This window comes from Plectropomus leopardus, chromosome 22, assembly GCF_026936395.1.
Source record: "Plectropomus leopardus strain MGB_pleo_1.0 chromosome 22, ASM2693639v1, whole genome shotgun sequence".
NCBI classification, from domain to species: Eukaryota; Metazoa; Chordata; class Actinopteri; order Perciformes; family Serranidae; genus Plectropomus; species Plectropomus leopardus.
In genome coordinates this window covers 16083793-16097989 of record NC_142197.1, presented here as the reverse complement: position 1 = coordinate 16097989, position 14197 = coordinate 16083793, and the positions used below count along the sequence as shown (strand labels likewise).

The 14197-nt window shown below is 37.7% G+C and overlaps 2 protein-coding genes across 2 annotated transcripts in view; one reads left to right on the top strand and one right to left on the bottom strand.

The window, feature by feature from the left end:
• Positions 1-383: 383 nt before the first annotated feature.
• On the bottom strand, positions 384-13886 carry bcat1 (branched chain amino acid transaminase 1). Its single transcript, XM_042510985.2, has 11 exons — positions 13777-13886; positions 12212-12268; positions 9614-9808; positions 8310-8420; positions 7971-8090; positions 7720-7880; positions 6629-6771; positions 6244-6329; positions 6005-6145; positions 4543-4617; positions 384-1433 (listed from the first exon to the last, which is right to left on the bottom strand). Exons 2-11 carry the CDS (start codon positions 12239-12241, stop codon positions 1395-1397), a joined length of 1101 nt encoding a protein of 366 aa, XP_042366919.2. The 5' UTR covers positions 12242-12268; positions 13777-13886; the 3' UTR covers positions 384-1394.
• Positions 11656-14197, top strand: part of irag2 (inositol 1,4,5-triphosphate receptor associated 2) — a 52556-nt gene continuing 50014 nt past the window's right edge. The window contains exon 1 of the mRNA XM_088072925.1: positions 11656-11980. The gene's annotated coding sequence lies outside the window, so the exon portion shown is untranslated. The remainder of the gene's footprint in view (positions 11981-14197) is intronic.

Genomic DNA, 14197 nt, shown 5'->3' with positions numbered 1-14197 from the left:
GTAACAAAAGAAGAAATGTGTTGTGGTTTGGGTTTTTTCAGGGTTTGAGTTTTTGTTCTTTGCTGTTTCCTTTACCTTCCCCTCCCTGTTCTGTTCTCTACCTGCAGTGTATGGCAAGTGTTGGCAACGAGGCACAAGAAGTTGTGTATTAGTTTGACGAATCTGCCAACCCAACCTTTGTTCCTTCCTTCTTTACTGCTTTACTGCTTTACTCCTTCTTTACTACTACTTATTTAATGCATTTATCACGTGATTGCAGCTTTCCTAATTATGTGAGTTTTATACGAATTCCTGGCCCATAATTATAAGTTTTATATATGGATTCTGGTGCATTACTTTTCGTCGATATACGTACAAACAGTGCGTGACCACAACCTGAAATGCCCAGTGTTAGAAATAATTATTTATTGACAATCTTGAACATAGCATTTTAACTCCAGAGCAAAGTGCATCATGCATAAATCGCCATAAAACATTACAGTATTCATATTGACGATCCATTTTCAATGAGTGCAAATGTGCGATGGTGAGCAGAACTTTTCTCTCACTATATTAACAGCAAGAGACACTTCTCTAATCCAAGAACCCATTCACACAGACCTGAATACTATTTGTCCCTCACTACTGACTTAATAACAAGTTCTACGAGGTAGTAAAGAAACTTCTGTGTGTTACTTCTGGTCTTACAATGCGTTTGTCTGATGGTCTTGCTAAAAGGTAATGTGTGCAATGCCCTGTCTGTAGACTCTAAATGTTAAAAAATAGTTTATATTAATAGGATAAATGCCCAAAATTTCAAGACATTATCTGAAACAATAAAAAGTACAAACTAAAACTGTAAAGAAAAAATTCACACTTAAAACCTGAAAATGGTCTCAGTAATACTTTCAACACTTTAAACTGCTGTTGAATAAAACTTTGAGATGGTACAATTATTTTATTGTTTTCATGCCATGCCCAAATGAAGATTAGTTAATTAGTTAGGGTCGTCTTGTAGATGCTTCGTAACTCTTACACAAGTGATATGAAATTCTCTGTAACTCTAACATCTCACATATATTTTCTCTTTTCATGTTTGATCGCAGCCACAGCTGTATGCTGGATCTTGGTTGGAAAGCAGCAGAATAAGCCGTGGTGGCTGGGTTACTGTAAGCTATTGTGCAGTATTGCATGAGACATTAGCCTACTTTTGTTAATTATTTTGGACAGTTGTGTGTTTGTCATTAATTTAAGCTTAAAAGGAGGTAAAGTGGTACGACACACTCGCCACACAGCCAGCATATTGCAGTGAGACTACAAATATTGCACATTGTTTTCTTATTAATGCACATGTGCAGTGCGTCCCTCTTGTGCACGCATTTGTCTTTGTGCACGTGCAGGCTTCTTCGTTGCTGCTACACCAGGAAGGTCCAGTCGCTGGGCGTGCGTCCATACTGTAAGATAAGAAAGGTCATGAAAAGGTTACAAGAGAGTCCTCCGAGGGCCCGCGCAGAAGAACAAAAATCTCATGTCACTAAGCACTAAACTTCTCTTGCCTGCTGCCGCTTAATTGCGAGCAAAACACAAATCAAAAAATGAAATCAAATATCCGTAAGCAAATCTGCAAACTCAGCCACTGACAGAGCACAACACAACAGAGCAAAGGAACTATAATAAAAATCAAAACAAAATGTTCCCCAATCCGTGACAGCCGCGGAGACAAATCCAATTATTTGTGTCTCATGTTGCAAATTTGTTCTAATGGTCGAAGTGAGAAAGTAAATAAACGCCTGCGAAGGGGAAACAAAAGAATGTGATTTCTAATTAACTTGAAAGAGGAACAGCAGGGCGACTTAGTAAACCCATCTTTCATCTGCTGCCTCAGACCACTCGTTTGTTTGTTGCACAATGTTGTCTTCAAGAGGGGCGGGAGGGAGGAGTGTGTGTGGGGGGATAACACTGCACTGCTTCCCTCCAAATGAAATGTCAACAGATTTAACAGCGCTGCGGAAGGAGCGCGGCGTTTTCCAGCGTTTTGTCGATTTTATTGTTCATTAAGCTTCGCTGCCCCCCCCACACACACACGCCAAATCTTCTTCCTCCTCCTCCTCCTCCTCCTCCTCTTCCACTTGTTCCAGGCTTCATTTGCAGCATCTTGGCTTTGAAGATCACAAAAGGCTGAGGCAATAATTGGGTTTGTGCAATTACAGCGAGCTTAATGAGAGAATTCAGGAGTTTGTCTTGCCCCTATCTCCAACTCTCCACACTCCCCCATTAGGCCGTCGCTCTCCCTCTTCTGCCCTCTCTTTCTCTCTCTCTCTCTGAAGCACTGTCGACGAAGGAAGATGTTATCGCATATAAAGTGTATGTGGTTAACACATTCATAACACACATCATGGAGGAACACGAGGCCTGGATGATGCAGGGAGCAGATATGCTAATCGCCTGGCCAGAAAGACAAAACAACAAAACCACAGATAGGGCACCGAAAAGTAAACAAAGACAAAGCAAAAGACAAGAGGACAGAAGTCCCTAGTTGAAGAGATAATCAACTAATCAAAGTGTTTAGAGGACGTTAAGGAAATCAGGAAGATTAAAAAAAACCAAGGCCACCTTTGCTCATATCATTTAGAGGAGTGAGCCTGCGGAGCATCCAGTGCAACTCCAGTCAAAGTTTATGATTCATCATCGGCAAGGACACACTGAGGTTTAATTCAGCCCCAGAAATACTTGTGGAGACCTATTATTTCAAATCTCTCTGCGGATTCAAATCATTTAGTTCAGCTTAGCTCAAAAAACATTGATAAATGCAATTCATTTCTTTAACCTTTAAGAACCTGAGCAAATTGGTTGGATTTCTTTAAAAAAAACATGGGGAGATAGCAAAAATTACTTGAAAATATCCCTAAAAAAGGAGGGGGAAAAAAGGAGACACAAAACATTACATTAAGAAAGTAAAAAACTTTTTTTTTCCTGTAACATAATTTGAAATAAATAATTATTAGATTTCTTGTTGCTTGGACATTCCTTTATATCTAATATTCTTCTCGCCGCTAATTTTTTCTTCCACAGGTTTCATAGGTTTAAATGCTCGTGAAAGGCGGCTGAACACAGCAGAACAAAACTGATGTCGATCCAGGTTCTAAATATTTTACTTTTTACTTCTCTACATTTAACTAAAAGCTTCGGTCACTTGTTACTTTACAAATTAAGATTTTTTTCATAACAGTGCATAAAATATACTGTTTTGTTATGAATTAAACTACCCAATCATTTGTATGAGTACAGCTGAAATGTTTAGTCGATTATACAATCAGCTGATCAAGATAGTTTTTTTTTAGGTATTATTATTATTTTTCTGAACTGGGTGCTTTGGCAGCTATTTTAATATTATTGAGTTTTTGGGGTGTTTTTATTTTTCCCCAAATTTGCTTCTTTGGCATTTTTTTTTTTTTTTTTTTTTAAAAACCCAAAGCATTCAAGTAATGTTTTTCCTTGTTTTGAATTTTGGGTTGTTGTTTTTTTTTTTTTGTTTGTTTTTTTATTTTTCTGAGCTGTGTACTTTTACTTTTCATACTTTAAGTATATTTTCCTGATTAGACTTTCTTACTTTTACTTAAGTAACATTTTTAATGTAGGAATTTTAACAGAGTATTTTCACAGTGTGGTATTAGTGCTTTTACTTAAGTAAAGGAACTGAACACTTCCTCCGCCACTGACCACAAAGAGCATGATTTGGTGTACGCTGTTCTGAGGCCTTTACCAGTACAATTGAGAAAATGAGGCTCATATTCGAGTTCATACCCCGCCTAATAATAGGCTCATTACACAGCACAATAACAGAAAGTCAGCTATACATAACACGCTCATTAACACAAATTAAGCCCTCAGCAAGGAACATTATGAATCTGTTTAAACCTGCGCAGACTGCAGAGGTGCTGTGTTTGTAGGCCATGTTTAATATTACCAAGTCATTACTCATTACCTAATAAGATATTTCACTTATTATGTACTTGCAGGCAAGTTAATGCATGCAGTGGGTGTACAATGAATGAAGACCAATGGTGCAAAAACAACTTAATACTTTTATCTCATTGAGTTACATAATAAGCACTTAGATAACTGCACAGTAATGCAATTATGGAGAGATTATTTGTTTTTGTTAGGTCTTGCCTTTCATCGACCATATTTTCAATTTAGTGAGTCAACATTTTTATTTTTTTCAATAAGGCAATGAAGAAGGTTTGTAAATATGTGAGCACTGACAAGGCAGACATGTGACAAAGAATAGGCATTGTCATTTACTGCCAAAATTACTGCTACTAACCTTTCCTTTGTTTTGTAGGATGCTGTTCTTCTTTCCTTTTCTCCTCTAATCATACTACTGAACACTTCATTTAAAGTAACCCATTACTACACAAGAATAGAGTCCTGAGGGTGACAGGAGTGCAAAGAACACAGATGTTCAACCAGCTGTTACTGAGCGAGGGGAAACATCTGGTGGGATGTGTGTCTGTATACGCGTATGCATTGAAGCATCGGTGTGTCTGTGCATCCACCAACCTGTATATCTGTGAGTTCCTTTGCTATCCGTGAGGTCAGCTGTGAGTTTTTATCCTGACAGGGGAGGTACAAGTTCTGAAACACACAAATACAAACTTTTTTAATGATTTAATTGGCTCAGTGAACCAACTTGTTGCAATATAAATCATGAGAACAGTGCACATAAAGTAAAATATCGTGATATTAAAACAAGTAGCCAGGGGGTTCTGACAACTTTCTAAAGATGTAACTGTCCATGTGGTCACAAGAGACTCACAGCCTTAGTCTAAAAAGCACTACGCTTCTAAAAGTTTTAAAGCTATTCACATATTAACTACTTAGTATTAAAGTGCCCTTTTATCATATAAAACTGTAATCAAATAAAGAGAGTGTAACTTTTTTTTTTTTTTACAATATAACTAAAATAAAAGGGGGTAGACAAAAAGTTATCATGAAGTGGAGGATGAGAGGGCGAATAAATTGAAACTTGAAGCTAAAGACTGAGGCTACACCCAGCAGCCAGTTAGCTTTAGCTTAGCATAAAGACTTTAAAAAAGGCTTTCTATCGTAAGGTGATAAAGTCTGCCTACCAGCAACTATAAAGCATAAATATTTGTATTTCATTTGTGCATTTGTTCTATCTGACAAAAACCAAAGTTTAAAAAAGTAAATTGTTGTGACTGTATTGTAACTGTGAGGTTCTACATATTGCATACTGAATTTGTCCCTATAAAGTAAGAAATATGGACAGATTAAGAGACCTGGATAAGACACCAAATGTAGGGCTCTGTTCATTCCTATAATAGTTACTTATTGGCACATGACCTCAAAATACTTTAAGTGCCGCATATAACGTTACCCCAAATTGCCTCCATACTTTGCATCCTATAGAGCATGTGCACTTGAGACTTCGGCCGGCTACTTCCAGTGTAGCACTCCATTAACTTGAATGGAGGTTGATTATTTAATCGTGCGGTTCTTCTAGACTTTCCAAATGCTATCACACTGAATGGATAAACTAATGATAGTGAAATGAGTCATTTTGGGTGGGTTTGATGCTCAGTATATACATACATCTTTTTTGCTATGTAAATTAATTGTCTTTAAAAGTCTTTCTGAGCTGCAGAGCATCACATGACAGTGTAATTCTACTGTTTGGCCACAACAAAAATTAGCTTTAAATTATAAGGCATTATAATATGCATATGATATAAACTACATGGTGTACACTTTGTAGTTGATTTTAATTGTTATCAATAGTTGTGTTGATTTTAGGATTACATGAAATTTAATTTAAAAAATAATTAATTAATTAAAAAACATTAATTAAAAAAATTCCAATTCCACTGTATGGTCTCTTACTCTAATCTATTTTATAATGATGACACAGCAAGTGACAGAAACTCCAAGGAGAGCACATAGTGATTCACGTAGAAGGTTATGAATATGCAACGGTAAATTCAGACAGGCTGCTGTCTCTTACCTCTCCCTGGTAAACAATGTGTCCTATGGGACAGACCATGGCAGCAGTACCAGAGCCAAACAGCTCTTTGACCCGCTGCTGCTTCAGAGCAGAGCACAGCTGGCTCATGGTCAGGTAGCGCTCCGTCACCTTAATCTCACCCTGGGCAAAGAAAAGAACACAGGCATCAGAGAAAATGTGATGACCAAATAGAAATATATATCCATGCATTTTGACCTTTATGGTTTTGTCTTTCTCACCCATTCTCTGGTTAGTTCCAGGATGCTCTGTCGGGTCACACCTGGAAGTATGATGCTGTCCAGAGGAGGAGTTGCAAGTTCTTCCTCTGAAAAACAATCAATTAATAAATACAATAAAACAAAACCTTAAATATTTTAAAGCAAGCTGGAAAAAAATGTGATTACTAGAGATGCTGTATGCAATTATAATGTAGTGACACTGTTCTGCCAGCAGAGGTCAAATTAGCTCCACATTTTGTATTTAAATCACTCGCCATGAGTGTGATCATTGTTTGCCTCTGTGGTACATATAGAAATTGAACCAACAAATCATTTGACCCCTTCACCTACAGCACAGCAAAACAGCCTGTGATCAGCCAGATAAGACTCTGGTAGTGCAACTAACCTCCATCCTCATTGATCCAGTGCAGGAAGATGTTCATGGTGCCTGCCTCAGTTAGCTGGTGGTCCTCTCCGTACAGCCACAGCGTCTGCTGACACCCATGATTCACTGCTTCACACTGGACGGACAAAGTACATCCATAGTTCCTGCAGAAATACAACGCAACAAACAACTGCAATTACAGTTACTTTAGCACCTACAGCACTGCAAACTGTACTTTTATCCATGTCCACCTAAAAAAATCAACGATTGTGTGGGTATGAAAACTGCTTGACAGTATTTTGTATATTTTGGGTGAAAGACTGAGCAAACAGAATAATATTTTAGTTTGTTTCATTGGGGCAGGACAGTTGAAAGCTTGATTGTTCTGCACCTCCAGTGGCCAACATTATTGTCTTTAAGAGGCTGTGGCAGGTCATATTTCAAACTATTGCAAATGTAGTGGTATATTTTAAAACTATACCACCTAGCATCCACTAGTACCCTCCATGTCGCCATAGCTTGTTAGATAAGGACCAAATCATGCTCCAAATATAGGCTAAGTTTTGGGGAGGGATCAACTGACATCGCCATTTTCAAATTGGTCCCTTGAAATCTGACCTCAAAATATCTGAATAAGAATAGGTTCTATGGGTATCCACATGTCTCCTCTAAACTTAAGAAGGCTAGTTTCCATGTTTTTAATTTACCTCTTCAAATTAAAGCTTTATTTGTATGTACAATTAATCATCTAAAATGTCAACTGCAGATATATAAAACATGTTGTGGAACTCAAAATTTTAACCGTACCAGCATTAGTCTATGCACATCAGATAATTAGTAATATTAGCTGCAAATAAGAAACCAAAGTATATCATATATATTATACTGACGTAGTTTTTAACTAGCCTATATACTTCAACAGCATAATAAAATCGCTGAAATTCTGTTATGGCTTTGTTTTTTTTATGTGCCACCACAGGATTTTCAATGGCCCCATTTGGCCACCTCTATGACGAATTTCTTAGGGCACCTTTATGCACCTCATCCAACCATAGCTGAGTGAATTGATCAATTATCAGTTAATAAAAGCATAAAGCATAAAAGCTACCCACCCTCCCATCTTGCAGTCTCCAGTTCCTCCTTTCCAGGCCCGTGTGTACTTTGGGTCGGCCCACATGGACAGGGCCTCTGCGTCATTGTCAAAGTAGGTGGTCACTTGACACATGATCACATACAGCAAGGCACTGGAAGGCTTCTTCAGACCCAGACAGGTCTACCGTGAAGACATAAACACAAAGCAATGTATTGAAACGAACAAACCGTCTGCCCACACATTACTGCTGCACTTCATTATCCTCCTTACCTCAGTGGCAATAAATGTTGGTCTGATGTACAAGCTGGCTGAGTCTGAGTGAGGAACCCAGTCCTGATCAGTCTCTACCAGTCGCCTGATACACTCCAGAAGCTCTGACTGATCAAAGGCCTGAAGAAGAGATGGAGAAGAGAAAATTGAGACAAGAAGACAAGAAAAGAGCAGAGTGTAGCTATGGCACTGGTGAATTATCAGAAGTGGAAGGTCCAGTTGAATTTGTTGCTGAAGTTACAGTTTCAGGGCAAAAACAGTCATTTGCTAATCACTGTCATGTATCCTTTCACCAGTCCTTCCATTCATCCATCCATTCATTCCTCACATCCGTCTTACAGGTAGACAAGCTCTCTTTGCAGAGTTGGACATGCGTGTCATGTTGAGCATCGGTCTGAAGAGACGCAGTTTGTTGTCATCCCCACGGTATGCTTTAAGCCCTTCAAACAGCTGATGAGAAGAGAAGAGGGGTTAGGATTTGGGCTGTGGTCAAAATTTTAGAATTACTGAGGTAATGAGTTCAAGTCCACCAACTCCCGATACACCAGATTCACACTTTTTTTGTAATCATACCGTTCTTCAATATTACATTTTTGATGATCAAGGTCAATTACTTTTTCTTTTTTTAATATTCAAATGGAGAAGCACTTTCAACAAAAGTTCTTCCCAAAATCAACAAATGTTTATAAACTCAAGGACTCCAGGAAACCATCACTGACAAGGAATTTAGAGGCCCTTAAAATAAAGCTTCACATGTTTATGTCTCAAATTTAAGATCTATGTGCTGTTTCACAACCCCCTAAATGCTAGCAGGAAAACATCTCTGGTGGAGAAATACTAACTGACTTATTTATCTGCTGTGATGTCACAAGTTTCATATACGAAGTCAAATTAAAACACTGGAAATAGCCTTTAAAATGACCACTAGGTGTTACTTGGTTGTTATGGCATGTAACGTTTATAAAAAAAACAGGAGCTTGTGACCTCCCTGTCACTAATGGTGGCTACAGCTGTGGTTGAGATCCTGGTTGGTTTTGGTTTTTGTGTCTTAAATGGTTCAGTGTAGGATGTGGCAGAAATGGAATATCATATCAATAACTGTGTGTTTATTAGTATATAATCATCTAAAACAAACGATTGCGGTGTTTTTGTTACTATAGAACGAGCTGTTGATATCTCTATACAGAGCCGGTCTTCTTTCATGGAGTTCACCATGTTGTTTATGCAGTAGTCAATGGACAAACCAAACACAGGCTCTAGATAGAGACATTTTCGTTTTTGCATCAGCCACTGTAGTTCTACATGCTTGATATGTGGGAGAAGTTTAAGTTGGTTGCAATCTGCAACTTCACCACTAAAGGCCACTAAATCACACACAGTAAACCTTAAAACATCCATTATGCACTTGGTGCAATGTGATATTATGTTTCAATACTTAAAATGCATTCTGCTTGTTGTTCAGCTTCACATTTACTCAATCTTTTCCCAACTTGTGAGATCTTTTGTGTTTTGAACATGACTCATCCAGGCTTGTATGAATCAGCTGCTTGAACCGCAGTCAGACCAGTCAAGTCAGTCTCCTGATGCAACATATCAGATTAATAACCGCTACAGAAAAGGGAGTGTAAATGCTTCATTGTTACCTGTATGGCGTAGTGTAGTGACGAACAGGCTGGGTGGAGCGACAGGTTACCAAAGGGCTTGATGACCGGAGCCTGCCAGCCCTCACTCGCACTCCACTCTATGGTCAGCATGTGGTCAGTGAAGGCGGACCCGAAGGAGACCACGTTCGGTTTGGTCTTTGGAGTCGAAGACAGCTCAACAACCAGGTCAGCTGCCTGGTTACAGAACAGAACAGCAGAGAAAGTAGTGACTTTACGGGCAAAGGTATATATGTATGACAGAAACACTGTTTTTATCTTGGCAGTACCGCCACACAAAAATGCACCCTTTAAACTAATGTAGTCAGCCTACTATAAAACACATAAAGGAACACTTATTGTTATTCATCAGATTTTTTATTCTTTCTTCTTCCCACTTCTTTTTGACGCTCTATTTGACTGCAAACATAGAATCAAAACATCACGGGGACTGGTGTGCTGTGACTACCATAGAGGTTTAACTCAAATCACAGCAGAGTATTTTTACTGTTCTCCCCCTTATGGGTGTGAATTTTTACAGAACATCCCGGGTGATATCTGTCGCTCACTACAATTTTCAGCCTAAAACAATTTCTGAAATATACACTCTTCAAGCATAATTATTTTTTCTTTGCCACAGGACATACAGTTTTTTATTATATCATTTGAAAGTGCAGAGAGTGCTGACCAACATCTCCATTGAGTACATTTAGGTGGACATGAATAATCCATTTACCATCAGGTTTTTTTGTTTATCCTGTTAATGTGGTCCAGCATGCAAACTCCATATTCTGAGAAACCCTGAATATGCTAGCTGGAGTTCTCTAAGAGACATCAGTATGTATATGGAGAATATAAATAACCCGATTTCTCTGTGCTCATGTAAACACTACAGGCTGAATATGACCATAACAGGAATAAGCCTTGTAATTATTCATGTCCATGTTATCGTACTCATTGTTATCCGAGCTTATCCTTTAGTGGAGTTGTATGGTTTAAAATATAAAAAATCATTTCCATCATCAAATCATGAAAAAATCATTTAATTGCTGGATGACCAAAGAACTTTTGACTTGTTGCTTGTTATTAAAATTCTCTTCCAGTCTGCGTTTGTCCAGCAGGGGTTGCTGTAACATTTACAGTGTATAACATGTTGAGTCAAAGATTGCCTCAAGCAACAGGAGTCACCTCTCATGGACCAAACTGCTGCAAAATTGGACACCAGACCTGTGACCTTGTAACATCAGTAAGACAAAAAGACAGGCACTGTAATCAAAAACAGGCTGCTACTTTATCTGTGAATCTATTTTTCTCAGCTACTTCACTTATAGGTCAAAGGTCACAGTTAGATATAGAATAGCATGACAGTAGTTAAATCTGAATCCAGTCACTAAATCCATTATGTCACCATACTATAGTCATGGTGCTGTGTTAACAGATGGTTGAGAAATATATGTGTGATAGTTAACAAGAACAAGTGCTGTCCCTTCCTGCTGTTCTACAACACTGAGTTATTTGATCCTTCTTTGAAAGAGACACCTCTTCCTGGTTCGCCATTCAGCTAGTGATCTGTTCCAAGTGGCTGGGATTAGACTGGGTCTTTATTCCGTCCCTCCTGGTGCATCATAATCCCAGATTACAGTACTGGGAAGTACTTTCACACAGTGTTGCACAAAAGTGCAACACTGTGTGAAAGTCGTTGAAGTAATGCATTTTTTTTCTTCTATGCTTAAGTTTTCTTATTGTCTGATTATCCTTTTCAGTGTAACATGAAATGCACATACACATCAATAAACTTGCTTCATTGTTTAATCTTCCTTTTAGAAGTTGGTCTTCTCTGCTAATGTTTATTCAAATTCTCCACACCAAAGTCAACGCTCCTTATAAGTGTGCATCTGTCTGTCTGTCTGTGTGCGTCTGCACATGTCCACTAATCTCCATCTGAGCCTGCTGTCTACTGCACACACATTCAGGGTCAGAAAACAAGCAAAGCTCCAGCTACTTAGCGTGAGCTGGGAAAGTGGATCTGCTGAGCAGGCTGCGCCAGGAGGAAGAGGTGTACAGGAACAGACACTGGTCGTGTCCTTCCCTTTAAAAAATGGCGACAACTTGGACAGTATTCTACTTAAAGAGACGTCTAGAGCTAAATTAAACATCTGGCATTGGATATGTTTTTCATGTGTTTTTTACTGTCATATTAAAAACACTGTTGAATGACTGGAGCTGTCAAAGCCTTTCAGTGCCGCTCATGGCAACATGAGGACAAGAAGCAGCACTGGAATATCTTCTGTGTGGAGCCACAGGGAGGATTTTTAGGTGTCAGGAAGCCAAGGAATCATCAAGATGCTGCAGCTGGAGCAGCAACTGAGGGTAGGTGCTCTTAGATTATAATGATAATTATAATTTAATGATTTTATTATAATGATAATTATAATTTAATGGTTGAGAAATATATGTGTGATAGTTATAATGACATTATAATTATAATTATAATGTCAATAATGCTACAGCATTATTGACATCTATTGACATTTACAGGATACCATGCATACTACAAATCAAACAGCCACAAGATATTTGTGTAATAACTTGTTTCAGTACCTTAAAGCTTGGGATGTTGTTGTCTGCCATTGTGATGGTGGAAATGTGGCAGCTTTCCTTAAAAAAGGAGGACAATACAAACAGATTTCTTAAAAAGTAAACTAAAGTATGCTAACAAGTAAACACACTGCAGGACTAAACAAGGACTATTGCTAGTGTTGAAGAAGCTACTTTGTAAGCTTTTTCAAGCTACCAATTAGTTCACACTTTAAGAATTTAAACTATGGCAAAGTTACCATAGTTTGGTTAACTAAAGCTACTCAAAACAAATATTTCAAATTACTTTGTAAAAAAGAAAAAAAGAGATCAATTTGATAATGTACATGTGATTCAAAATTATTACAAAATATGACACAAAAAGTGACATGCTAGTTAAAAATGGTACTTAATTGAGTTGATTGATAGATGCCCACTTGTTCACAGTCATACATAAAACAAAAATAAAATACCCTACTGTTATGGAAAAGTGAGAGGTATGACAACTTTGTATACAATGTCCATCAGTCAGACATCTGTCTCCAGAAACTAGAGTCCAGATGGCGGTATTGCACCAAGCAGGATTACCCGGTTAGCCAACTTCTAAAATATCACGTGACAACTTGTCTGAACAGTTTTTGATGAATAAAAATAATCAGTACTTATCAGTAATTGTGGGCAAAGTAGGTCAGTTGGAGTAATAATATAAACAATAATGCATCTGACTTACATATCCCTTTTCAAAGTCCTCACAGAGGTTTTTCAATAGAGTAGGATATATTTAAAACAAATTTAAAAAAAAAAAAGTAATAAAAAAATTATTCATTAAAGACAAATGAAAAAGATAGTGTGGAAATGACTGAGCAGAGAAACATTTTTAAAGAAAAAATCATTCCTTTCCCTTTATGCCCTAGAATTGTTTGTAGTTTCAGTAGTTTATTATATAAAAAATTAAACAATGAAAAGCTATTTAACTACTTGAATAATGAATGGAGCTGAACAACCAGCAGGCTACTGCTAAAAGTAGTTAAAAAAAACAAATAACAATGTTCACTACTCCCTAAAACGGTGCATTGCTGAAGGTCTATGTCACACCTGGGAAATACCCTGATGAACAGGACTTAACAACTATTTGAGCCAGTTTTTGTCTGTTCATTAAACCATTTTGTCACTTAACATTATTCACATGAGGTCATATAATATTTTCTCACAACAACGTAAACAAATTGCTCTCTAAAAATTAGTTTAACTGCTGTAGAAACCCTATAGCCTGAAAAAAAGCCCCATGTACATCTCACTTCATAAAATATATTTTCAAATGCAGGTGTAAACAGTAATAAAACTACTATATATCACTGGCCCTTACAAACTACACATGGAATTAGGCTAAATGGTGACACTGCAAGATAGTCGTCCACATAGAAGCTTTAAATAGGCATGTGTCCGAAAAACATCAATAATTATGCTTTTTTCTAATATATTGTGTACTTAAGCTTATTGCCAGAGTAAAGCAAAACCTGCGTCTCCAAAATTCGTCCCCAACATTTACGCACACGATATCTACGAGTCAGTATTTGAGAATGAATTACCTTGTGAGCAGCAGAGACGTCTGACCCAGAGGTTGGTGTGATGCAAGTTAAACCGGCTGTGCACCTTCACGTCTTCTAGCTGCTAACCCGCTTACTGTTTGCTCAGGTTAAAACCAGCCCCATTACTGAGTTGTCATGGCACCAAACAATTAATATTTCAGCACTTCCTGCACACTGACAATGATGTAAACCAGTGGCTGAATATCACTATCATGTCGGGATTTTGTTGCTTTCTTTTGTTGTCTTTTTTTTTTCTTTTACTTTATAGACTTACAAGGTTACAAAGGAGAGCTCCTGATCTAAAAATCATTCAGTTCGTACTTGTACCTGGATAAATAAATTTAGTTACATTCCACCACTGGAAAAAAATACATACATGTAACTATTTTTCTAACTCTAGTCTATGAATTTTTAATAATAG

Coding starts and splice junctions, on each gene's coding strand:
- bcat1 (XM_042510985.2), bottom strand. CDS start 12,241: ATGGCAGACAACAACATCCCAAGCTTTAAG. Junction 8,421..9,613: donor CACTACACTACGCCATACAG/GTAACAATGAAG, acceptor TCTTCTCATCAG/CTGTTTGAAGGGCTTAAAGC. Junction 7,881..7,970: donor CAACATTTATTGCCACTGAG/GTAAGGAGGATA, acceptor TCTTCACGGTAG/ACCTGTCTGGGTCTGAAGAA.